Source organism: Papio anubis, chromosome 20, assembly GCF_008728515.1.
Source record: "Papio anubis isolate 15944 chromosome 20, Panubis1.0, whole genome shotgun sequence".
NCBI lineage: Eukaryota > Metazoa > Chordata > Mammalia > Primates > Cercopithecidae > Papio > Papio anubis.
The window spans coordinates 45,147,671-45,173,012 of NC_044995.1; the positions used below are offsets into that span (position 1 = coordinate 45,147,671).

At 54.3% G+C, this 25,342-nt stretch overlaps 2 protein-coding genes across 2 annotated transcripts in view; one reads left to right on the forward strand and one right to left on the reverse strand.

Moving 5' to 3' along the window:
• On the forward strand, positions 1-12,333 carry KHSRP (KH-type splicing regulatory protein). The gene is made up of 20 exons (XM_009193293.4): positions 1-123; positions 430-1,029; positions 3,054-3,150; positions 3,803-3,841; positions 4,161-4,200; positions 5,006-5,055; positions 5,333-5,404; positions 6,212-6,269; positions 6,580-6,754; positions 6,869-6,967; positions 7,374-7,472; positions 7,601-7,703; positions 8,351-8,451; positions 8,551-8,695; positions 8,776-8,936; positions 9,019-9,128; positions 9,529-9,617; positions 9,690-9,890; positions 9,967-10,044; positions 10,123-12,333. The coding sequence occupies exons 1-20, from the start codon at positions 1-3 to the stop codon at positions 10,398-10,400; spliced, it is 2,718 nt and encodes a 905-aa protein (XP_009191557.2). The 3' UTR covers positions 10,401-12,333.
• The window catches only part of LOC103879910 (adenylate kinase isoenzyme 1), a 17,121-nt gene continuing 3,110 nt past the window's right edge, over positions 11,332-25,342 (reverse strand). Inside the window, 2 exon segments of the mRNA XM_021930581.2 lie at positions 11,332-11,594; positions 13,430-13,728. Of these exon segments, the coding sequence (XP_021786273.2) occupies positions 11,525-11,594; positions 13,430-13,728 (369 nt within the window). The 3' untranslated portion in view covers positions 11,332-11,524.

Sequence of the window (25,342 nt, forward strand, 5' to 3'; positions counted from 1 at the left end):
ATGCAGCGGCACTTCCACTGGCTCCCACCAAAACTGGGCGCCTTGATTTCCTTCATTCCCATTTGTCCAGACCAGTGTCAGTCACCGAACACCCACCCATGTCGCTCAGCCATTGGTTTAGAAGTCAGGGCTAGAAAGGGATTCTGGTTAACAAGGGAAGCAATTAAAGTCCAAAGCCAACCTCATCACCCAGAACTCGTCAGGGATTGGATTAAATTCACTGCCCATCTTTACAAGCACCACCTCTCACGTGCATTCATTGGCTTCTGTCCACGACTATCAAGCCGAACGCCCACCCAGCCAGTCCATAGGAGTCTTTCACTAGGCCCTGCCTTACAGTCCACGTGACTCTTCAGAACCGTCAATCTAATTCTGAAGCCGCCCCGCGAATTTGGCACTCGCGTTTCATTGGGCCTCCTGCTTTCTCAGATCGCCTTCATTTGCCCGCCCAGCACCGGCAGCTCGCAGCTATTGCCTCTGAGAGCTGTCAGTCACTCTGAGCCTCCCGCCCACTGCCCCTCGTTGCATTCCGATTGGCCACCTCCTTCAGAGCTCGCGATTGGCGTCCGGGGTGCGGCGGCTGCCTCCCATTGGCCCGCAGGAGCCGTCCGTCACGCCGGCGGCGGGAGGGGGCCACCCTCTCCCCCTCGTCGTCTTCCCAGCGGCTGGGTTCCCAGAGTGCTCCGCGGCCGTGTGGAGCGAGGCCTTGTTCCCGCGTTGAGCCGCCGCCGCCGCCGCCGCCTCCTCAGCTTCAGCCTCCGCGCCAGGCCCGGCCCCGCTGCGCCATGTCGGACTAAAGCACGGGAGGACCCTGCCTGGGCTGCCACCCGCCGGCGGGGGCGGGGAGCCGGGGGCGCCGGGGAGGCCCTCCGCCGGGCCCGCCAGGCGCGGGGGACTGGGGCGGCGGGCGGCCCTGGCGGCGGCGGTCCGGGCGGGGGGTCGGCCGGGGGCCCCTCTCAGCCACCCGGCGGAGGCGGCCCGGGAATCCGCAAGGACGCCTTCGCCGACGCCGTGCAGCGGGCCCGCCAGGTGAGGAGGGCCGAGGGGTCTGGAGGGCGTCGCGCAGGCGGGGGAAGGGGCGGGGGTCACGTGCGCGCGCGCGCGCGGGGTCGCGGAGGGGGGGCCCGGGCCGTCGCGGGGTCACGTGGGCGGTAGGCGGGGGCCTGGCCCTCCCGCTGCGCCTCGAGTGGGCTCTCAGGTGACCCCAGGGGGCACTGGGACAAATTAGGATGGGGCCCTGGGCGTGCAGGCCCCCTGAGCTCGGGGACGCACTTTTGGGAGCCCCCCCTTAGCCCCCCGCCTTAGGACATGCCTGGAGGCAGGGGTCCACCTTCCCGAGTGGAGAGCCTTTACTCTCCTCCCCATATCAGGGCAAAGGGCAGTGTTTGCCCCCAACCCTATCCCATTTCTGTTCCCTCCCTAGAAGGAAGGGACATTGTGGGGGTGGGAGGGACAGTCCTTGCTCTTGAGTCGGGAAAGTGGATGGGGACCTGTCTAGGACTGAGCACTTGTGCGAAATGGGGAAGACGAGCATGGGGACTGGCTTTTGGATGGTTTGGTGGCTCGAAAGCTTGGTCTGTCTCTCTGGGAGAAAGAAGGGAGGGTCTCCCACCACCGTGTATTAAGGCGTGATGACAACAAGGAAGTGTCACATGCTACTAGGACTGACCTCTCCAGCTCCATTTGCAGCCTCCTCATAGCCTGGAGGGTTGGTGGTCTGTAGAATGGGAGGACTTTGCAGCCTTTCGGGAAACCGACCGGCTCCTGGGCTGTCTCAATGCCTCCGGGGCTAGAGACTGGCTCCTCCCAAGGTGGGAGGTCCCGTTAGGTGAACGCCTGTGTTCTGGCCCTCTGTGGTCTCTGACTAACTCACCCTTGGAGTTGGGTGGGTTCTAGCGTGCACTTGGTCTTATTGCCCATGGAACCGTCTTGATTCTGGGGCAGCTTGAAGGGAGGGAGCTGGTGCTGTCAGTTGGTGGGGACAGGCCCCCTGTGGGCGTCCCATGAACTTTGGCTCTAGGGCAGCATAGAAAAATGGAGACTGGTAGAAAGGGAGGTTCTTAATATGATTTAGGTTTCTAAACCTGGACTCTGATCCTAAGTTTGCTGGGTTGAGGTTTCTTTAAAGTTGCTCTTCACGTGTCTAAGATGGAACTTGTGTCCCATAGAGTCCTGTTTTCATTTTTTGTTTTGTTTCGTTTTTTGAGACCGAGTCGCACTCTCACCCAGGCAGGGGTGCAGTGGCGCGATCTCAGCTCACCACAGCCTCCACCTGTCCAGTTGAAGTGCTCCTCCTGCCTCAGCCTCCCGAGTAGCTGGGATTACAAGTGTGTACCGCCACACCCAGCTAATCTTTGTATTTTTAGTAGAGATGGGATTTCACCATGTTGGCCAGGTTGTCTCGAACTCCTGACTTGAAGTGATCTGCCCGCCTTGGCCTCCCAGAGTGCTGGGATTACAGGCGTGAGCCACCGCGTCCAGCCATCCGAAGAATCTTCTGTTTTCTGTTTTGGTCAAATGAGGATTTCATATCCCTTGAAGTGATCACTCTGATCAAATTTATTCAGTAAATTGAAAAAAGGATTTTGAGAGTGGGGGAGATAAGGGAAAGTTGAACTCTTCAGCATCCCAGGAAAACTGGGCTAAAAAAACACACACTTTCTGGTTGTGTGAGCTGGGGCCACTGGCAGAAGGAAGTGTCTGAAAGCTCCTGGAGATGACCTGGGGACCCTCCCTGGCACCTGAGCCTGTGTTCCCGTCAGCCGTAGAATGAAGTCAGTGTGGATTATGGGCTGGCCACAATTAAGACACAAATCACAGCAGAAGGGAAGAGAGGAATTTTGATAATCCTGGATAACTGGTGAGAACCTTGAGGCCTAGGTTCAAAACTCGTTCTAGGATGTCTTAACCAGCTGACTCTTCCCTAAATTGGAGGGCCAGACACCAAGACCTGACGGGCTTTCATATCCAGGAAATGTTCTGAGAAGTTGACCTGGGTGCCATGGAGGGTTGTTTTTGGTGGTAATTCTTCTGTGCTTACTACTTTATTCTAGATTGCAGCCAAAATTGGAGGCGATGCTGCCACAACAGTGAATAACAGCACTCCTGATTTTGGTTTTGGGGGCCAAAAGAGACAGTTGGAAGATGGAGGTAACTCCCTGCTGCCGTCTTTAGCTTAGGAGGAAGGGCTGGGGGCCTAAAGGGGTGTTTTTGTTTGAGTGTGGTTCAGAGGGGGTGGGTGTTGCTGCTGTTTGGTCTTTTTAAACTTCAGCAATCCCGGCTTTGTTAATTCTTTTTGTTCCGTCTGCCATCCTGAGGTATCAGGTGGCAGAGAGGAGGGCAGATTGATTGTGACTGGGTCGAAGTTGTAAGTTCCCAAGATGATTCCTCCCCTTCTGGGAGGCTGAGGCAACCAGGAGCAGTTAGTGAGTCTTGATGTGAAGTTGGCCCAGCCCTGGGGTGCGTCGTGTGACCGCGAGTAGTGGGTGATCATCTCCTGACCAACTCCACTGTTATCCATGACACCCCTCCCTGCTAGAGGCGGGTGCTGTCCTAAACCGGGAGGACTCAGGTGCCTGGTGGTGTTTGCGTGTTCCGAAGGCTTTTTTACTCTGGGCATTGGTGGCGGGATTGGCGGAGTCTGGCCCCATCAGGGGCCGGTCTCTCCTAGGCTCCTGTCTCAGCTCTTGTTAAGGGTGCGGGCTGAGGGGCACTGGTTACCTTGGACATGTGGCACCAGCATCAGGTTCGAGGTGGCCGTGGGTGGGCGGGTGCTGCATCTGCCACCCTCTCTCTTTCCCAGATCAACCGGAGAGCAAGAAGCTGGCTTCCCAGGGAGACTGTAAGTCCAGGGGGTCTGCAGGCAGATACGTGGCTTCAATGGGTTGAGGTTTTCAGGAGTCAGTGAGGAGGTGGCAGCTCTTTACAGAGGCGCCTGGTGCTTTCATTCTGGGGCCCATACATTTGAGGGATCCCAGGACCCCTGAAATTGAGGCAGATGAACTCTGCTTTTATGGGGAGGGGATCCACAGCATCCATCAGGCACTGGAGCAGGTTGGGGACCATGGTGCCAAGCTCAGCTCCCACTGCCCCGGGGCAGGCAGTGCCAAGTGCCCAAGGAGGAGCTAAGCCAGTCTTTGCTTTGGGTTTTCTCTCTACAGCAATCAGTTCTCAACTTGGACCCATCCATCCTCCTCCAAGGTAAGCCACGGTGGGGCCCACACTGCTTTGTTGTCTGTTGGCCAGCAGACTGGCCTTTCTTCTGACTTGGGAGGGCTCTGACTGGGGGCGCCTCTCTCAGGTTTTATCCCCCAGTGCCAGTTGACCAGAGAGTGCTCAGACGGGAACGAGACAGAGGAGCTGTGTCCGTTCCTCGTACCCCTTGTCTGTAGGGCTGTGGGAGGAGAGTGTCGTGGCAGTCACTGTAGAGACAGGGTGGTCTCCGCACCCTATGGCTTCCTCCGCTGGGGTGGGGACTCTGAGCAGAACAAATATTGTCGTCCTGGAAGAGGCTGGGAGGACCTTGCCTCCCTCCCTCCCACATCTGCAAGTGCCCATCCCACTCCGTGCTGTGGCGCTCAGGGCTCTTTGCCCGACCAAATGGACTGAGGTGAACCTGACACAGGGCAGTTGTCGGGGGCCAGTTTTTTGTTTGTTTGTTTTTTAATGGGCTGGTAGTTTCATAAAATACTAGGAAAATAAGATGAAAAGGACATACAGCTGGCTTTTTAGAGCTCAGCAACATAGAGTGACTGTCAGTTTGTTGTGAGTCTCAGTGCTCGCTCTCGCCCTGAATCAATGGAAAGGCACCAGGCCACAGCCCACAATGCCCAGACCAAACCTCTCAGGGCACAGATGGGGAAACTGAGGCCTCCAGAGGTTTGGTGGCCTGTCTGGTCAGATTCTGCTTAGGCCTATGGTGGCATTGGTTTCAAGTAGACCTTCCAGAGCTTCTGTTCTCCTCCCTTCCCACTTGAGGACTGACCTTGGGCATGTCTCTCTACAGGACTTCAATGACAGAAGAGTACAGGGTCCCAGACGGCATGGTGGGCCTGAGTGAGTGTGGGTTACCTTGGGTGGGGAGGCCCACTCTTCCCCAGGAGGAAGTGTCCTGTGAGCTCCTGCCAGCCCAGAAGCCCTGGTCTGAGAGAGCTCCTGTGTGCTGTTCTCATTTGTCCCTCCTTCGTCCCCTCTGGGCAGAGGATAGGAGCCCTCTAGAGGACTGCTGCCCTCCCGAACATCAGAGGGGCTGGGGCCCTGGCCACGCAGTCTCCTGAGGCCCGGGCTCCCTTCCCTCATCACGTTTTGCTTTTCTTCTTCTTTCTCCATCCAGTTATTGGCAGAGGAGGTGAACAAATTAACAAAATCCAACAGGATTCAGGCTGCAAAGTACAGATTTCTCCAGGTACAAGAGCGTCAGATTCCTGCCAGAAAGGGGGCCGGGGTTGGGCCCTTTGCACTTTCCTTTAATTAATTTTCACGGGGACTGTGGACAGGAAGCGAGCTGGCGCTTGTTGGTGGTTACTATGGCCTGGGCTCAGTGCAGTATCTCGCTGCACTGGTTCTGCCCACGGGGTGCAGCTGTGACTTATTTTCAGTGGGTAGGGATGGACTAAGGTGGCAGGGCTAGCATTTCACACAGGGGCCTGGTTGCAGACACCAAGCTCCGCAGCACTGCACTGACCTGCCGTGTGAGTGAAAGCCCCCGGCAAGACTGCATGAGGCAGGTGGTGCCTTGGAAAGAGGTATCCCTCTGAGGTCAGGCCCAGGTGCAGATCCCAGTTCTGACTGTACACCTGCTCTTAGGCAATATAGTTCCCTCTTTGAATCTCAGAGTCCTGAGGTGCAGAAAGCCTGCTCGGTCGGGGGCTCTGAGGCTTCATGTGGGTGTGTGGCACGTGCTGTCTGTAGAAGAGGCTCTGGTGGTCACCGCTAGTAGTGGGGGTGGCCAGGTCCTGGACCTTCTGCAATCTGCCATTCCCTCCACCTCATCCTTTTCCCTAAAAGTCCTGCCTCTCTTCTGGGATCCCTTCCCAACCTTGGCCTTGCCTCAAGCAGCCTCCCAGGTGTTTAGGGGAAGTAAACTGATTTGTCAAGCTGCTGAATGGGACAGAAGTGGCTCTTGATTGTTCTGAAAGTTTCCTCATGTCCAAGGCAGGCCTTTCTCTGCCTGTGGGCCAGGGAGGGCACTGACCCTATTTCCTCTTTCCAGACAGCGGTGGCCTACCTGAGCGCAGCGTGTCCTTGACAGGAGCCCCAGAATCTGTCCAGTAAGTCCCCGCAGGACCTTTCATTGTGATGTGGGGGACAAGCAGAAGCCCGCTCCGTCCCTTTGAATTGAAAGTTGGGAGCAACTCGCATGTGCTCCACTCTTGCCCCCTTCTCCAGAGAGCCATGTTAACATTAGGCTGATTCCCTAGCAGCCCAAGACCTGGGGAATCTGGAGCCTGAACAGCTCCAGTGACTGGCCTTTCTTCCCTGTCATCCTTGCACATGTTGGGGTCGCCTTCCCTTTGAGCTGGGTGGGCCACCAGACCAGTACCTTTCTCCAGTGGTGGCACCCACTCCTCCTCTTCCTAGGAAAGCGAAGATGATGCTGGACGACATTGTGTCTCGGGGTCGTGGGGGCCCCCCAGGACAGTTCCACGACAACGCCAACGGGGGCCAGAATGGCACCGTGCAGGAGATCATGATCCCTGCGGGCAAGGCTGGCCTGGTCATCGGCAAGGGCGGGGAGACCATTAAGCAGCTGCAGGTGAGGGCAGCACCTGGGCAGCTTCCTCCGCATCTGTGCACCACCCCCCACCACCACAGCAGCCCAGGAAGTCCTGGGAGAGCCCAGCACTAACAGTTAACCTTGGTTGTAAAGGAACGTGCTGGAGTGAAGATGATCTTAATTCAGGACGGATCTCAGAATACGAATGTGGACAAACCTCTCCGAATCATTGGGGATCCTTACAAAGTGCAGGTGAGCACACCCTGGGGTGGTGGATGGGGCTCTGGAGCAGCATGGGCAGGTGGGCAGGGCCAGCAGCCTCAGGTCTGCATTCCGCCGGAGAGATACATGAACAGTCGGTCATAACACCAAGAGGCTTGCAAGAGTGCTAGCTCAGAGGGCGGCCCTGAACTAACTCCCAGCTTTGTGTGTGTGAGGCACCGGCCTCACCTCTGACCTTCTGCTTTCTTATCTGGAAATGGGACTGTTGGCAGTGCCTCCCCATTCAAGTGGCAGGTAGAAAGCTTAGTAGGGTGCCATGCTGGGCTCAGCCAGGGTTCATGGGTCCTTTGCTGAGGCCCACATCCCCTGAGAAGGTAGGGGGTGTGTGGGGCAGCAAGACTCACCCGTGAGGGCTGCCTCTCCTGTGTGTTTGCAGCAAGCCTGCGAGATGGTGATGGACATCCTCCGGGAACGTGACCAAGGCGGCTTTGGGGACCGGAATGAGTACGGATCTCGGATTGGCGGAGGCATTGATGTGAGTGTGGGCCTTGCCTTCACCCCCCGGTGGAGGGAGGGGCCGGGGTGAGTGGCTCCTCGTGGCCAGTGGACAGCAGAGGGCAGCAGAGCTGCGGGCTGAGCCCACCCTGCCGCCTCCTTCCTCAGGTGCCAGTGCCCAGGCATTCTGTTGGCGTGGTCATTGGCCGGAGCGGAGAGATGATCAAGAAGATCCAGAATGATGCTGGCGTGCGGATACAGTTCAAGCAAGGTCAGGGCCTGCCCAGCGCCCCTCTCCCCACCCTCTTCAGGAGGCAGGCTCTGAGGGAGCTGGGCACCGTGGTCAGCCAGGTGGCCTCCATAGCACCTCATGGCTCCTAGTCCAGCCGTCATAACATGCCCAGTCCCTTCTCTCCTCTGGGATGGCTGCATGAGGGGGTGACATGTGCTTTCCACATCCAGGGGGACCATGTGTCCCTGTCCCTGTTAGATCTCCTCTTCCTCCCGCCATGATGGAGCCCATCCTAACAGGACAGCCCTGGGTGTCCCACAGGCTGGATCAGGTCATTCCACCTCAGCTCTGGACTCTTGCCAGTCCTCAGCCAGTCTCTGAGCTGCCTGCCGTGGGGAGAAGGGCCCCTCTGGCTTTTCAGATATTTATTGTTCTGTAAAATCTCACAGTGCTGGTGGTGCTGTGTGCTGGAAGAAGCTTGAGCCACCCCCTGGCTTGGCCGTGGGTTTCCTTCTCTGGGAATGTGGGCCGCCTCCCCCTCGATCCCTGAGCGGGTGGAGGCTGGGAGCGGCGCAGCGTGTCTGAGATCTCAGGCCAGCGTGGTGTCTGCGCTGGAGGCAGCGTTGCAGGGCTCTGGGGTGGGCTCTTTTAAACTTGTCTCTCTGCTCTCTTGGTGCTGGCCTCAGATGACGGGACAGGGCCCGAGAAGATTGCTCATATAATGGGGCCCCCAGACAGGTGCGAGCACGCAGCCCGGATCATCAATGACCTCCTCCAGAGCCTCAGGGTAGGTGGCCCCGGGTGCTGAAGGGGCTGGCAGGGCCTCCAGGGGAGTGTGGAGACCAGAGCGGCTTCTAGGGTTCATCTTCTTCCTCTTGTCTTGCAGAGTGGTCCCCCAGGTCCTCCAGGGGGTCCAGGCATGCCCCCAGGGGGGCGAGGCCGAGGAAGAGGCCAAGGCAATTGGGGTCCCCCTGGTGGGGAGATGACCTTCTCCATCCCCACTCACAAGTGTGGGCTGGTCATCGGCCGAGGTGAGTGTGGCCCCCTGCCCCTTGCCCCCTCTTTCCTGGGCCACCACTGCAGGCCACCTTCACCTTCTGCATTTTTGCAGGTGGCGAGAATGTGAAAGCCATAAACCAGCAGACGGGAGCCTTCGTAGAGATCTCCCGGCAGCTGCCACCCAACGGGGACCCCAACTTCAAGTTGTTCATCATCCGGGGTTCGCCCCAGCAGATTGACCACGCCAAGCAGCTTATCGAGGAGAAGATCGAGGTGGGTTGGGGCGGGCTCTGGGGGTTTGGGCTCGCAGCCCGGATCCCAGCCCACTCACCTCAGCTACTCTCCTTCCTTCCAGGGTCCTCTCTGTCCAGTTGGACCAGGCCCAGGCGGCCCAGGCCCTGCTGGCCCAATGGGGCCCTTCAATCCTGGGCCCTTCAACCAGGGGCCACCCGGGGCTCCCCCACAGTGAGTATCCTTCTCTGCCTCCTGGGCTTTGGGGGCGGGGGTTCATTGAGCTGGCAAGAATAACAGACCCCATTTCCCTAGAAGTGCAGGTGGGGGGCCTCATCCAGCCCGTTTTTGTGGATACCATCAACAGGCCCTCTCCTGTCCACTGCTACAGCACATATGCCTTTCAGCATCTCTCTGCCCACGTGGAAGTTTCAGGGGCTTATTTCGTGTCCTCGAGCTGACAGTGCATGTCCTTCGAGTTGCCTCTTGTGTAGGCTTTTCCCAGGCGCCCTGTTGAGCCTGGTGGTCTGGGTCTCTTGTTCCCCCCCCCACTGAACAACGTCCCCACCCCAGGTGGGCCGACTGCGGCCACCCCCGCACCACTGCTCAAGCATCCCTTTCTTCTCTCCTGCAGTGCCGGGGGGCCCCCTCCTCATCAGTACCCACCCCAGGGCTGGGGCAATACCTACCCCCAGTGGCAACCGCCTGCTCCTCACGACCCAAGTAAGTGATGGGCCACCTGGGGAGGGCGGGCCCTGTTCTGTGCCCATGTCTCACCCAGGGTATCTCCTGCAGGCAAAGCAGCTGCAGCGGCCGCGGACCCCAACGCCGCGTGGGCCGCCTACTACTCACACTACTACCAGCAGCCCCCGGGCCCCGTCCCAGGCCCTGCGCCGGCCCCTGCGGCCCCACCGGCTCAGGGTGAGCCCCCTCAGCCCCCACCCACCGGCCAGTCGGACTACACTAAGGCCTGGGAAGAGTATTACAAAAAGATCGGTGAGTCTGCAGGGCGGCGGGGGGGCTCCAGCCCTGCCGGGGGAGTGGTTTCTGACCTGTCTTGGCGCCCTCACAGGCCAGCAGCCCCAGCAGCCCGGAGCGCCCCCACAGCAGGACTACACGAAGGCCTGGGAGGAGTACTACAAGAAGCAAGGTGAGTGGCCACCGATTGGGGACAGGGGCAGGGGCAGCCCTCACCCACAGCCTCTCACCTGTGTCTGTCCACCCACAGCGCAAGTGGCCACCGGAGGGGGTCCAGGAGCTCCCCCAGGCTCCCAGCCAGACTACAGTGCCGCCTGGGCGGAATATTACAGACAGCAGGCCGCTTACTACGGACAGACCCCAGGTCCTGGCGGCCCCCAGCCACCGCCCACGCAGCAGGGACAGCAGCAGGCAAGTGGGAATTGCCACCCTCCTCCTCCTCCTTTCTCCTTCCAACCCCCGGCCACCGTCCATCCTGCCTTAGTGGGTAGCGCCGGAAACCCCTTCCCCTGCGGGGTGTGCCCTTGATGCCTGCAGCGGGGTCCGTGTGGCTGGAGGTCTCCGGGAGTCCCCACGCACCACCAGGGAAGCATTCGCTGGGTCCAGAGGTTAAACGAAGAGGCCTCCCTGCGCCGGCTGCTCGTTCCTGTGTGCCGCTGTCGTGATGCTGGGGAGCGCTGAGACTCGCAGGCGGGACTTCTGAACTGCTGGGGAGTCGGGGGGCAGGCAGACAGCGCGGACGATGGGCACCGGCCCGGCCGCCACCTTGCTCACAATCTGGCCACTTGGGAAGAAAACGTCTATTTTTTCCCCTTCTCTGCATCACTTTTTTGGTTTTTGTTCTTTTTATTCTTTTATTTTTTTAACCCGTGATCTTTTTTCCCCGTGTCCAAGTGACTGTGTTGCAGGCGGCCCGGCTCTGGCAGGGACTGGTGGGGACGCGGGGAGCGGCCCAGGCCCCTGCCCCGCCGGGCTTAGCCTCCCATGCGCTCGCGCTTGCCTGTGTCCCGGGCTTGTCTGTGAAGTGGGCGTGAAGATCGTTGCCACCTTCCAACCTACCTCACAGGGGTGTTGTGGGGACACCATGATCTCTGGATTGTTCATGTTGTTGTGCTGCGCCGGGAGCCGCCGCCCTCCGGAGACAGGGCAGCTCCCCTCCGACCCTAGCGCCTCCACCCTCCGCGGCCCCCGTTCCTCTCTTCCCGCTCTGTCCCTCCTTCTCCATCAGGGAGCAGCGTGACTTCAGCGAGTCCCGCGAGCACCTGGCTAGACAGTTACCAAGCACGTCCTTCCAGCCTGAGCCAGCGCAGGTTTGGGAGGGGGCTTCCTGCCCCCCCCCCCAACGGTGTTCCAGCCCCTCCTCTCTTCCGCCCCCTAGTCTCCCACCCTCCCCTCCCCGTAGTGACCAATTCCTATCTCTTCCCTCTCCGCAGGCTCAATGAATCGAATGAATGTGAACTTCTTCATCTGTGAAAAATCTTTATTTTTTTTTCCATTTTGTTCTGTTTGGGGGCTTCTGTTTTGTTTGGCGAGAGAGCGATGGCTGCCGTGGGGAGTATCGGGGAGCCCTCGCGGCAAGCGGTGGGAGGGGGCTTGGGGGCTTGCTGGGCCCTCACTCTCTCGCCTGTTCTGTGTCTCACATGCTTTTTCTTTCAAAATTGGGATTCTTCATGTTGAGCCAGCCAGAGAAGATAGCGAGATCTCGATCTCTGCCAAAAACACCTTAAACATTAAAACACAAAGAGCAAAGCAGAACTTAGAAAATTATATATATATATATTAAAAAGTCTCTATTCTTCACCCCCCAGCCTTCCTGAACCTGCCTCTCTGAGGATAAAGCAATTCATTTTCTCCCACCCTCGGCCCTCTTCTTGTTTTTAAAATAAACTTTTAAAAAGGAAAAAAAAAAAAGTCACTCTTGCTATTTCTTTTTTTTAGTTAGAGGTGGAACATTCCTTGGACCAGGTGTTGTATTGCAGGACCCCTTCCCCCAGCAGCCAAGCCCCCTCTTCTCCTCTCCTCCCGCCCTGGCTCAGCTCCTGCGGCCCCGCCCGTCCCCCCTCCCAGGACTGGTCTGTTGTCTTTTCATCTTTCAAGAGGAGATTGAAACTGAAAACAAAATGAGAACAACAAAAAAAATTGTATGGCAGTTTTTACTTTTTATCGCTCGTTTTTAACTTCACAAATAAATGATAACAAAACCTCCCGGTCTGCGGGTGCTGTCTGTCTCCCCCGCTCCCTCCCTCCCTCCCTCCCTGTAGTTTTGAAGCAGATGTTTGTTCTTTATAGATGTTGTTTAAAAAGCCTGATAATGGTGATTGAAAATTACAAACTTTGTGTTTTTTTTTTTTTTTTTTAAGAAAAATATAAGAGAAAATAGTTTTCTTCAGGCGCAATGTGCTTTCCTAACCCTGCCCCCCACCTTTTTTTTTGTTAAATAAAGTGTTTTTTGTTTAAAAAAAAAAAGACTGCGTGCCGGCCGCAGTTGTGTTTGTGAGAGGAAACAAGTTGAGGAGCAAGTCTCGGCCGATTAGAGTGGGGTGTGGCCCCCAAGACTTTCCCCTTCCGACGTGGGAAGGGGAGGCTGGCCAAGCCCAGCACTGCTGTCTTCCCCAACCCAGTTTCCTTCCAGCACTTTGGGGAGCAAGGCGCTCAGGAGGGCCTCAGGGACCAGTGTTCCCATGGATGGGCTGTTGCTACAGGAAGTTCTCTGGCCTGTTAACGTTCAGAGCCCTGAGGTAGGAGCCAGGCCCGTGCCAATGCTCGGTGGGTGATGGGACCGGATGTGAGGTGGGAGAGGGCACTGAGGGCCCACCTGAGCTGTTTGGACCTGGGCGGGCATCTTGTAACTCCCCATGCAGCTGCGGGGTCTCTGAGGTGGTGGCTGAATGCCAGCATTTAAAACTGGCTTCATCTCAAATGTCCTGGGCTCACAGGCCTGGTGAGAGCCCCAGCAGGTTCCAGTAACAGATGTGGTCTCTAGGGGGGGCTGTTTACAGCCCCCCAACCCATGCAGGTGTGCCAGGCACCTGGCCTGGTGGGGCGTGTTCCTTGGTGGCCCCTGGCCAACCTGCCTGATGGGGAAGCAGACCCAGGGAAGGGGAAGCTGTTGCTCTGGAATCACAGGGGGCATCATCCCTCATTTCTGGAGGTCTCATCTCCTAGGCACGTACCCCTCCCACGTCCTGCACGGGTTCTGGTGAGGGGCAAGGCCCGCCCCCAGCCCCTCCATCTCACTGCAGACTCTCAATGACAGAGCAGCGCTTGGCAAAGATGTTCTCTGGTGCTTCCTCTGCCAAGATCTAGAGAAGGGGGAGCCGCAGGGGTCAGGTCTGGGCCCCACGGCAGGGACATCACCCTCTCCCGCTCAGATCCTGGGAAAATCCCAGAGGCATGCACGTGAAGAGAGAGTGGGGACAGGGTCAGGAAAGCTTGTGTTGCTGACTGCTGTGTGAGGGCGTGCAGGGAGGCCCCACCAGCGTCCCATCGCCTGCCCACGTGAGCTGAGGCTGGGTTCCCAGGGCATTTCCTGGGGGAATGGTAATCCCCCAGGTTACCTGGTAGGAAAGCGAGGACCAGGCCCAGGTGACCCTGGGCTGTTGAAGCAGGACTTGTTTCCTAGGGGTTGGGGTGTAGTGAGCCAGAAGCGGGGAGCACCGACATTTCGGAGCAGGGTCTTCTGCTGGTAGAAGGTCAAGACTGGCTCACACAAGGTGTAGTGCGTGTCCAGGCGCTGGCAGATGGCCAGCTCCGAGTCGTCTGCCCGGTGCTTCATCTGGCCCCAGTGTAGCACTCATCGGACCATCGTCTCCATGGAGCAGTCAAATATAATGATGACATCGGGGTTCCGGCCCACCTAGGAACCCAAACAAGGGGGCTGGATGAGGAGGTTCCAAGCACGGTGGTCCCAGAACCCCGGTTTCCCTGGAAACCAGGTATCTAGGATTACATGGGCAGGTATAAGAAATAATCAGGCCGCCCTGGTCGGTCGGTCTGTATGTATAATGTATGTATGTATGTATGTATTGAGACGAAGACCCACTCTGTCGCACAGGCTGGAGTGCAATGGCAAGATCTCCGCTCACAGCAACCACCTCCCAGGTTCCAGCCATTCTCCTGCCTCAGCCTCCCAAGTAGCTGGGATTACAGGTGCACACCACCACACCCAGCTAATTTTTGTACTTTTAGTAGAGACGCGGTTTTGCCATGTTGGTCAGGCTAGTCTCGAACTCCTAACCTCAGGTGATCTTCCCGTCTTGGCCTCCCAGATTGCTGGGATTATAGGCGTGAGCCACTGCGCCTGGCCTAGAAAGTAAAATATTCTTAAGTGACTCAAAAAGATACTTGCACAAAAGGATCAGATATATATTCTTGGATAGAAAGACTCAACATTATAAAGGAGCTGAGTCTTCCCAAACTAGTTTATAATTGTAATGTGATCCAAATGTGATGCAATGGCCGAGCATGGTGGCTCGGCCTGTAATGACAGCACTTTGGGAGGCCAAGGCAGGTGGATCACTTGAGGTGAGGAGTTCCAGCCCAACCTGGCCAACATGGTAAAACCCCATCTCTACTAAAAACAGGAAAATTAGCTGGGCATAGTGGTGCACACCTGTAGTCTCAGCAACTCGGGAGAGGCCGAAGCAGGAGAATCGCTTGAACCCGGGAGGCGGAGGTTGCAGTGAGCAGAGATTACATACCACTGCACTCCAGCCTGGGCAACAGAGCAAGACTCTGCCTCAAAAAACAAACAAGGCCGGGCGCGGTGGCTCAAGCCTGTAATCCCAGCACTTTGGGAGGCCGAGACGGGCGGATCACGAGGTCAGGAGATTGAGACCATCCTGGCTAACACAGTGAAACCACGTCTCTACTAAAAAATACAAAAAACTAGCCGGGCGAGGTGGCGGCGCCTGTAGTCCCAGCTACTCGGGAGGCTGAGGCAGGAGAATGGCGCGAACCCGGGAGGCGGAGCTTGCAGTGAGCTGAGATCCGGCCACTGCACTCCAGCCTGGGCGACAGAGCGGGACTCCGTCTCAAAAAAAAAAAAAAAAAAAAAAAAAAAAAAAAACAGAAGAAGGAAAAAGTCAACAACCTGTTATATAAAGAGTTCACTGAAGAAGACAACAAAACACTTTTCAAGCTTTTTGTATTTTTAGAGACAGAGTCTCACCCTTGCCTGGGCTGGAACGCAGTGGCAAGATCATAGCTCACTGCAGCCCTGAACTCCTGGGCTCAAGCGATCTCCCACCTCAGCCTTCTGAATAGCTAGCACTACAGGTATGTGCCCCTGTGCCCAGTGAGGCCCTTAAACTTCGCAAAAGATATTAACACTCAATTGTAGCCAGAGAAATGCTCATTACAACCACACTGAAATACCACTTCTCACCTACACAGGTTGACAAAAGTCCGAAACCTTGGCAGCATGTTCTGTAGGTCTTGCTGTAAATGTAAAATGAAGAGGAATTTGGTGATGGCTAGCAAAATTATGCATTTCTCTTTAATCCAGCTATTGCACCCTTAATCTATTTCAAGGATACTAGCAAAAAGGTGAAATCACATGCAAAGGTTATTATTTAATGTGGCATTGTCTGTAGTGGCAAAGGATTGAAAGTAATTTATGGCCCATAGGAGATTGGCTGAATATACAATGGCGTGGCCAAACAATGGAATACTACACAGCTGTAAAAAAAGGAACAAGGAAGATCTCTTTACACTAATGTGAGATCTTCTGGATATATGGCAAAGTTCAACAACAACAACAAAAAAAGGGCTGGCATGGTGGCTCAGGCCTGTAACTCCAGCACTTTGGGAGGCCGAGGCGGGCGGATCATTTGAGGTCAGGAGTTTGAGACCAGCCTGGCCAACATGGTGAAACCCAGTCTCTACTAAAAATACAAAAAATTAGCCAGGCGTGGTGGCGGGCGCCTGTAATCTCAGCTACTTGGGAGGCTGAGGCAGGAGAATCGCTTGAACCCGGGAGGCAGAGGTTGTAGTGAGCCGAGATGGCCCCATTGCACTCCAGCCTGGGCAATAAAAGGGAAACTGTCTCAGAAAATAAAAAAACAAAAACAAAAGAAAATATTTGGAAAACAAGTTGCCTCTGTATTGAACATGTATAGACTTTTTAGACAGGGTCTGGTTTTTTCCCCATACCTCATAATGTCCAAATTAAAATTCTTTTTTAAATTTGAGACAGGGTCTTGCTGGAGTACAGTGGCGCAATCATAGCTCACTGCAGCCTCGAACCCCTGGGCTCAAGCGATCTCACCTCACTCTTCTAAGCAGCTGGGACCACAGGCGTGGGCCACCTCACCCAGCCCAGAATTTTTTCCTTGTCATTATCCCCTAAGCAATACACTATAACAACTATTTACATAACGTTTACATTGTTTTAAGTATTACAAGTCATCTACAGATGACTTATAGTATATGGGAGGGTGATAATAGGTTCTAGGCAAATACCACGGTATTTTATTATTTAACTCTTCGAATATGTAATTTTTATTTTTTTTTATTTATTTTTTTTGAGATGGAGTCTCACTCTGTCACCCAGGCTGGAGTGCAGTGGCACGATCTCAGCTCACTGCAGTCTCTGCCTCCCGGGTTCACACCATTCTCCTGCCTCAGCCTCCTGAGTAGCTGGGACTACAGGTGCCCACCACCACGCTCGGCTAATTTTTTGTATTTTTAGTAGAGACGGGGTTTCACCGTGTTAGCTAGGATGGTCTTGATCTCCTGACCTCATGATCCGCCCACCTCAGCCTCCCAAAGTGCTGGGATTATAGGCATGAGCCACTGCGCCCTGTCTGAATATGTAATTTGTTTAGAGATGGGATCTCACTATGTTGCCCAGGCTGGCCTCAATCTCCTGGGCTCCCACCTTGGCCTCCCAAAGTGCTGGGATTACATGTGTGATTACCACACCTGGCCACTACTATGTTATTTTATATCAGAAACGTGAGCAGCCAGGTGTGGTGGTTCACGTCTGTAATCCCAGCACTTTGGGAGGCCAAGGTGGGCAGATTACGAGATCAGGAGTTTGAGACCAGCCTGGCCAACGTGGTTTTCGAAACCCCGTCTCTACTAAAAATGCAAAAAATTAGCCGGGCATGGTGGTACACACCTGTAATCCCAGCTGCTCGGGAGGCTGAGGCAGGAGAATCGCTTGAACCAGGGAGGCGAAGGTTGTAGTGAGCCGAGATTGCACCACTGCACTCCAGCCTGGCGACAGAGCGAAACTCCGTCTCAAAAACACACAAACAAAAAAACTTCAGCATCCATGGATTTTGGTATCTGAGACAGGTCCTGGAACCAAACCCCCATAGATACAGAGGGCCTACATATTAAAGGAAAATGAGGTTGAGCATGGTGGCTCATGCCTGTAATCCCAGCACTTTGGGAGGCCGAGGTGGGTGGATCACCTGAGGTCAGGAGTTCGAGACCAGCCTGGCCAGCATGGTGAAACCCCATCTCTACTAAAAATACAAAATTTAACCAGGTGTGGTGGCGAGCGCCTGTAATCTCAGCTACTCAGGAGGCTGAGGCGGGAGAATTGCTTGAACCTGGGAGGCAGAAGTTGCAGTGAGCTGAGATCGTGCCATTGCACTCCAGCCTGAGTGACAAGAATGAAACTCTGTCTCAAAAAAAAAAAAAGTGGGAGTTTAAAGTCTTGTACCAGAAAACAAGAACCATTCAACCACAGCCAGGCACGGTGGCTCACACCTGTAATCCCAGCACTTTGGGAGGCCGAGGCGGGTGGATCATGAGGTCAGGAGATCGAGACCATCCTGGCTAACACAGTGAAACCATCGCTAGTAAAAATAAAAAAAATTGAGCCGGGCGTGGTGGCTCACGCCTGTAATCCCAGCACTTTGGGAGGCCGAGGCAGGAGGATCATGAGGTCAGGAGATCGAGACCACAGTGAAACCCCGTCTCTACTAAAAAAGTACAAAAAATTGGCTGGGCACAGAGGTGGGCACCTGTAGTCCCAGCTACTCGGGAGGCTGAGCCAGGAGAATGGCGTGAAGCCAGGAGGCGGAGCTTGCAGTGAGCAGAGAGTGAAACTCTGTTTTGAAGAAAAAAAAAAAAAAAGCAGCATTCAACCCAAAAGGACACCAGCATCAACATGAAATTGCTCCTGGTAGCCCAAGATGTGACCACTCTAGCATCAGAAAGAAAAACAGAGGTGGCCTATGGTCCCAGCTACCCAGGAGGCTGAGACAGAAGGATCGCTTGAGCCAGGGAGTTCAAGCCTGCAGTGAGTCGTGATTCCGCTACTGCACTCCAGCCGGGGTGACAGGTCTTTTCTTTCTTGCTTTTTTGTATATATATTTTTGGTTGCTGTTGTTGTTATTTTTTTTAATTATACTTTAAGTTCTAGGGTACATGTGCACAACGTGCAGGTTTGTTACATATGTATATATGTGCCATGTTGGTGTGCTGCACCCATTAACTCGTCATTTACATTAGGTATATCTCCTAATGCTATCCCTCCTCCCTCCCCCCAGTGACAGGTCTTTTCTTAAGACCCTGTCTCTCCGCGGTGGCTCACGCCTGTAATCCCAGCACTTTGGGAGGCCGAGGCGGGCGGATCCCGCGGTCAGGAGAGAGAGATCGAGACCATCCCATAACACGGTGAAACTCCGCCTCTACTTCAAAAATGCAAAAATTAGCCGGGCGAGATGCATGGGCCTGTAGTCCCAGCTACTCGGGAGGCTGGAGGCAGGAGAATGGCGCGGACCTGGGAGTGGAGCTTGCAGTGAGCCGAGATCGCTAGCCACTGCACTCCAGCCTGGGGCCACTAAGCAAGACTCCTGTTCAAAAAAAAAAAAAAAAAAAGACCCTGTCTCTCTCTGTCTCTCTCTTTTTTTTTTGAGATAGAGTCTCACTCTGTCAAGTCTGGTGGCTGGACTGAGGCATTGATGCAAAATCCGGCTCACTGTAATCTCCACCTCCGTTCGCCGCATTTCCCGCCTCTGGCCTCCTGAGTAGCTGGGATTATAGGCTCACCATCAATGCAAAATTTTTGTATTTTTCTATAGAGATGGTTTCACCATGTTAGCCAAGCAAGCTGGTCTTGAACTCCTGACCTCAAGTGATCCGTTTTTTGTTTTGTTCTGTTTCGTTTTGTGAGACAGGGTCTCACTCTGTCACTTCCGCTGAAGTGCAGTGGCTCAATCACAGCTCACTGCAGCCTCAACCTCCTGGGCTCAAGCCATCATCTCACCTAAGCCTCCCAAGTATCTAGAACTACAGGCGTGGGCCACCACACCTGGCTAGCTTTTTAATTTTTATTTTTGTAGAGATGGCGTCTTGCTATGTTGCCAAGGCTGGTCTTCAATTCCTGGGCTCAAGAGATCCTCCATGCTGGGATTATAGGTGTGGGCCACCAGGCCTGGCAACCTTTTTTTTTTTTTTTTTTTTTTTAAGACAATGATATCTCCACATGCAGGTAACTGTATAAACAAATACATATCAATGTCAATTGGCTGGTTTTGATGTTACATGACCATCAGTTCCATCAATTCAGACATCATGGCTGGGCGAGGTGGCTCACGCCTATAATCACAGCACTTTGAGAGGCCGAGATGGGGGGATCGCTTGAGGTCAGGAGTTCGAGAACAGGCTGCCCAACATGGTGAAACCCCATCTCTATAAAAAAAATATAAAAATTAGCCAGGCGTGGTGGCAGGCACCTTAATCCCAGCTACTTGGGAGGCAGAGGCAGGAGAATCATTTGAACCTGGGAAGCGGAGTTTGCAGTGAGCCAAGATCAAGCCATTGCACTCAAACCTGGGGGACCAGAGCGAGACTTCTCTCAAGGAAAAAAAAAAAAAAAAGAAAGAAAAACAAACAAAAACACGTATTTTATTTATTTATTTATTCTGAAACAGGGTTTCACTCCTGCCACCGTGGCTGGAGTGCTGTGGTACAATCTCAGCTCACTGAACTCTCCTGGGCTCAAGCTATTCTCCCACCTCAGCTTCCCTAGTAGCTGGGACCACAGGTGCTCACCATCACACCTGGCTAATTTTTTTTGTATTTTTTTGTTGTTGTTGTACAGATGGGGTTTTGCCATGTTGCCCAGGCTGGTCTGGAACTCCTGGGTTCAAGCGATCCACCTGCCTCAGCCTCCCAAAATGCTGGGATTACAGGCATGAGCCACCTCACTTGGCCCTACAACTTTTTTTTTTTTTTTTTTTTTTTTTTTTTTTTGAGACGAGTCTCAGCTGTGTCACTCCAGCTGGAGGTAGTGGCGCTGATCCGGGCCACAAGTCTGGCCCCAGGTTCACGCATTCTCCTGCCTCAGCCTCCCTGAGTATTGGACTGGGCGCCACCACGTACTGCTAGTTTTTGGCTTTGCAGAGACTTGTTAGTTAGGAAGGAGCCCGAGCCCGACCTGGATCTGGCTGCTGCCTCCAGTGCTGGATTACATTTCACCGCCACCGCCGCCCTACAACTTTTAATTAAGAGGAGGCGGCCGGGCTGTGGCTCAAGCCTGTAATCCCAGCACTCTGGGAGGCCGAAAATGGGGCGGATCAACAGGTCAGGAGATCGACCATCCTGGAGCACCCGTGAAACCCTCGTTTCTACTAAAAAATACAAAAACTAGCCGGGCGAAAGGCATGGCTTCTGAAGTTGGCTGGAGGCTGAGGTGAGAATGAAGGGAACCCGGGAGGCGAGCAGTGAGCTGAGATCCCGCCACTGCACTCCAGCCCGGCTACAGAGCAGTGACCTCGGCCTCAAAAAAAAAAAAAAAAAAAAAAAAAAAAGAGGAGGCAACCCTTCCTCCTTGGGGCTTGGTTTCCGCATCTGTAAAATAGGGGCGAGAGTCTCCCTGGAATGCTGAGGCTGTGTGCAGCCTTGGCTTCCCGTGGATTTCAGTGGGTTGATCCAGACGGGCCCCCCATGGTGTCTGGAGTATACAGGACAGTGGGAATCGTAAGGGGAATCAACACACGCTTCCTGCACATCGTGTTCTTGTGCACAGAGATCTCCGTCCTGGGGATCCATCATCAAGCCAGACCTGCTGCACCAAAATGCACCAAACAAAGACGCATGAGCCAGCTGGGGTCCCAGATGGGGCTAGGCATGGTCTGTGTTTCAGGCTCCAGGGATGCTGTGCTACTAGGAACTAATGGACAGACTCTAAGGCAAGGCCACTGCAGACCCAAATGCCTGTAGCAGTGACTGTGGCAAAGTCAGTGCACAGGAGAGGAAATAAAATTGGGGCCTTGGTGGCTGGGCATGGTGGCTCATGCCTGTAATCCCAGCACTTTGGGAGGCCAAGGTGGGAGCTTGAGGCCTGTTCAGGACCAGCTCCGGGGCAAATTACAGCAAGACCCCCTTTTTGTTTTGTTTTGTTTTTTTTGAGACGGGAGGTCTGGCTCTGTCGCCCAGGCTGGAGTGCAGCAATGGATCTCAGCTCACTAAGCAGTCCTCCTGCCCACCATCCTGTCCCAGTAGCTGGGACTACAGGCACTCACACACTCAGCTCTCAAGCTAGTTTTTTTGTATTTTAGTAGGACATCGGGTTTCAATTGGTTAGCTTGTGATGGTCTCTATCTCATGACCTTTGTGATCCACCTGCCTCGGCTTCCTGAAGTGCTGGGATTATAGGCTTGAGCCATCATACTGCCAAGACTTCCTTTTTTTGAGATGGAGTCTTGCTCTGTCACCCAGGCTGAAGTGCAGTGGTGCGATCTCTGCTTACTGCAAGCTCTGCCTCCCAGGTTCAAGAGATTCTCCTGCTTCAGCCTCCTGAGTAGCTGGAATTACAGGCTTGCATCACCAAGCCCAGCTAATTTTTTTTTTTGGTTTTTTTTTTTTTTGAGAGGGAGTCTGGCTCTGTTGCCCAGCCTGGAGCACAGTGCCACGATCTCAGCTCACTGCAACATGTGCCTCCTGGTTCAAGCGATTCTCCTGCCTCAGCCTCCCGAGTAGCTGGGATTACAGGCACTCACCACCATGCCTGGCTAATTTTGTATTTTAATAGAGATGGGGTTTCATCATGTTGGCCAGGCTGGTCTTGAACTCCTGACCTCAAGTGATCCACCTGCCTTGGCCTCCCAAAGTGCTGGGATTACAGGCATGAGCCACCACGCCCGGCCAATTTTTGTATTTTTAGTAGAGACAGGGTTTCACCATGTTGGCCATCACACAAGGGTGGTCTCAAAACTCCTGACCTCAGGTGATCCACCCACCTCAGCCTCCCAAAGTGCTGGGATTACAGGTGTGAGCCACCGGGCCTGGCCCCCATCTCTATAATAAAATAAAAAGTTAAAAAAATATACCCAAGGAGGGGGCTGCTCGGGCCTCACTGCTCCCCACCTACCCAGCATGACCCCTGTTGCAGTTCCCTGATCACTCTGCAAAACATCGGGATGCTAATGCCTGGAACGTTCCAGAAGATGAGTTCATCCGTGCAGAGTGTTGAGAATAGACAGCCCAGCCAAAAGCTCAGGAAGCCGCTCACAGCTGTTGCCATGGGGATGCAGGCCCCGCTACAAGGTCAGTCGGTTTTCAAGAGCTGGAGTTTTACGTGGAAGCTCCTGCTGTCGAATGCTGGCCGCGGAATCCAAAAGGAAATGCGAATGTTGTGAAGTTCAAAATCAACACTTTGGTGGAACCAAAGGGGCCCACGCCACGGTCTGGAGCCTCTGTTCTGAGATTTAGAAGACCCTGGTGGAACTGGGGACCTGCTTTCTTCCGGGCACTGGCCTGAGGCTGGGCGGGAAGTAGAAATGAATGGAGCTTCCGGCCTTTGCCTCGAGAACTCCTAGTCTGAGGCGTCTGAGATTTGCCCTTTAACCCCATCACAACGAGAATTAGGAGCCCAACAGAATTCCTTGCTTGTAGGTGTGAACAAAGGGCAGGGCCCCCACCTGCAGGTGGGGACAGCTGCCCTGGCCCCCATGACCTTTGATTCCATCAAAGTGCTTCTTCAAAAGGTTTTTTTTTTTTTTGATACTGAGTTTCACTCTTGTTGCTCAGGCTGAGCATGCGGCACTTATCTCAGCTCACTGCAACCTCTGCCTCCCCCTGGGTTCAAGCCATTCTCCTGCCTCAGCCTCCCGAGTAGCTGGGATGACAGGCATGCACCACCACACTCGGCTAATTTTCTATTTTTAGTAGAGATGGGATTTCTCCATGTTGGTCAGGCTGGTCTCAAATCGAAAGGTATTTTAACTGGAATCCAGCAATCCTCAGAGAAGCTTCAAGGTCTGTAGCCTGACGGACAGTTTCTCTTCTCTTTTCCTTCCTGTTTTTTGTTTGCTTGTTTGGAGACAGGGTCTCGCTCTGTCACCCAGGCTGGAGGGCAATGGTGTAATTATATCTCACTGTGACCTTCACCTTCTGGGCTCAGGTAATTCTCCCACCTCAGCCTCCTGAATAGCTGGGGCTCCAGGCATGCATCACCACGCCTGGCTAATTTTTTAAATTTTTTTGTAGAGACAGAGGTCTTGTTATGTTGCCCAGGCTGGACTTGAACTCCTGGGCTCAAGCGATCTGTCCTCCTTGGCCTCCCAAAGTCCTGGGATTCCAGGCATGAGCCACCGCACCCGGCCTCTCTTTTCCTGCTCAACTGTTTCCAAATGGAATCAAAAAGATTCCTTCTTGTTCGGGCCGCAGTATCATCACTGTTCATGTGTTCAGACAGCTGCTTGCACAAAAACCACGCTGAAGTGTGAAAATCACCTGAAGAAATTTACTCCAACCTTCCCAGCACCAGTTCCTCATCCTCCACTCAGGGCCCCAGTGTATCCACGTCAGGGAGGCCACCATCCAGCCCACCCTGCCCGAAAGAGCACACTCGTTCCTCCCAAATGTCACTCTGTTTTCTATTCCTCACCACACTTAACTGCTATCATAAATGCCTTTGTGGGTTTTTGTTGTTGTTGTTGTTGTTTGTTTGTTTGTTTTGAGACAGAGTCTCGATCTGTCACCCAAGCTGGAATACAGGGCTGAGTTCAGCTCACTGTACCTTCGCCTCGGTCTGCTGCATCCTCGTACTCAGCCTTTCCAGTAGCTGGGATTACAGAGTGCACCACCATGCTCTGACTAGCCTCTTTTTTTTTTTGTATTTTTAGTAGAGAGGGGGTTTCACCCTGTTGGTCAGGTTGGTCTCAAACTCCCCACCTCAGGTGATCCGCCCACCTTGGCCTCCCAAAGTGCTGGAATTACAGGCGTGAGCCACCGCGCCCGGCCCAGAAATGTCTTTGTTTGGCATGACTCCGTGCCTCTCTTTCCCACTCTGATGTTGGCATCCTGTAAACTCTGTAACCCCAGCCCCGAGGCAGGGCTTGCTCTAAGAACACTTCGGGGACAGGTGGTTGCATAAACAGATGAATGAACAACACGAATCCCTCTGTGTGGCCTAGGGAGGAGCTAAACCCACACGCTATTCAGTGGGCAAATGGTTCACCCACCACATGCCAGGAGCTGGGCAGGAAGATACTGAAATGACTTCCTCCCTGCCTTCCGAGAGCTCCTTAACTCCTTTTCAGAGTTCCAGAAACTTCCAACACCCTGACCTTCCCTTGATAATAGAACACTCCGTTTGCCAGGAAGGTGCAGGGTCTCACGCCTGTACTCCCGGCACACTGGGAGGCTGAAGTGGGGGGATTGCTTGAGGCCAGGAGTTACACACCAGCCTGAGCAACATAGAGGAAACCTATGTCTACAAACAATTAAAAAAAATGATACTTGGCCAGGCGCGGTGATTCATGCCTATAATCCCAGCACTCTGGGAGGCCGACCGAGGTGGGTGGATCACCCGAGGTCAGGAGTTCGAGACCAGCCTGGCCAACATGGAGAAACCCCATCTCTACTAAAATACCAAAAAAATTAGGCCCGGTATGGTGGCAGGCATGCCAACCCAACTACTCGGGTGTTAAGGCAGGAGAATCCTCACTGGAACCCGGAGGCAGAGGTTACAGAACCGAGATCACACCATGGCACTCCAGCCCAAGTAATGAGAGAGACTCCGCCTTAAAGGAAAAGAAATGGGCACTGGGGCTGGAAGTGGAGAAGGTCAACACTGCAGTGAGCTATGATCGCACCACAGCACCCTGACTAGGCAAACAGAGGAGACTCCCTCTGTCCTTACCATCTGTGGGGAAGAGAGCCGGGCGTAGGGTCAGGGTTTAGGGGATCTCAGTACTTTAGGAGGCCGAGGTGGCAACCACTTGAGGTCAGATTGGGAGCCTCGCCTCCCAAAGTGCTGGGATTACAGGCTTGAGCCACTGCCACCGCTGTAATACCTTAATCATCACCATGTCATGGAGGCAGAAAAATGGGGTTCCCTTCCTTTTCCTCGTTGAGGCTGCTTCACGGGGTGACAAGGAAATAAATACTGCTAGCTTAATTCTGTTGAGTGATTTTGTTTGTTTGTTTTGTTTTAAAGAGATAGAGTCTCACTCTGTCGCCCAGGCTGGAAGCAAGGGCACATGCACCAACAAGGCTACCAA

Bases quoted from the DNA above. Each gene is read 5' to 3' on its own strand.
- KHSRP (XM_009193293.4), top strand. From the start codon at position 1: ATGCAGCGGCACTTCCACTGGCTCCCACCAAAACTGGGCGCCTTGATT. The intron at 3,842-4,160 runs GTAAGTCCAGGG...TTCTCTCTACAG, and splicing joins GCTGGCTTCCCAGGGAGACT to CAATCAGTTCTCAACTTGGA. The intron at 9,129-9,528 runs GTGAGTATCCTT...TCTCTCCTGCAG, and splicing joins CCACCCGGGGCTCCCCCACA to TGCCGGGGGGCCCCCTCCTC.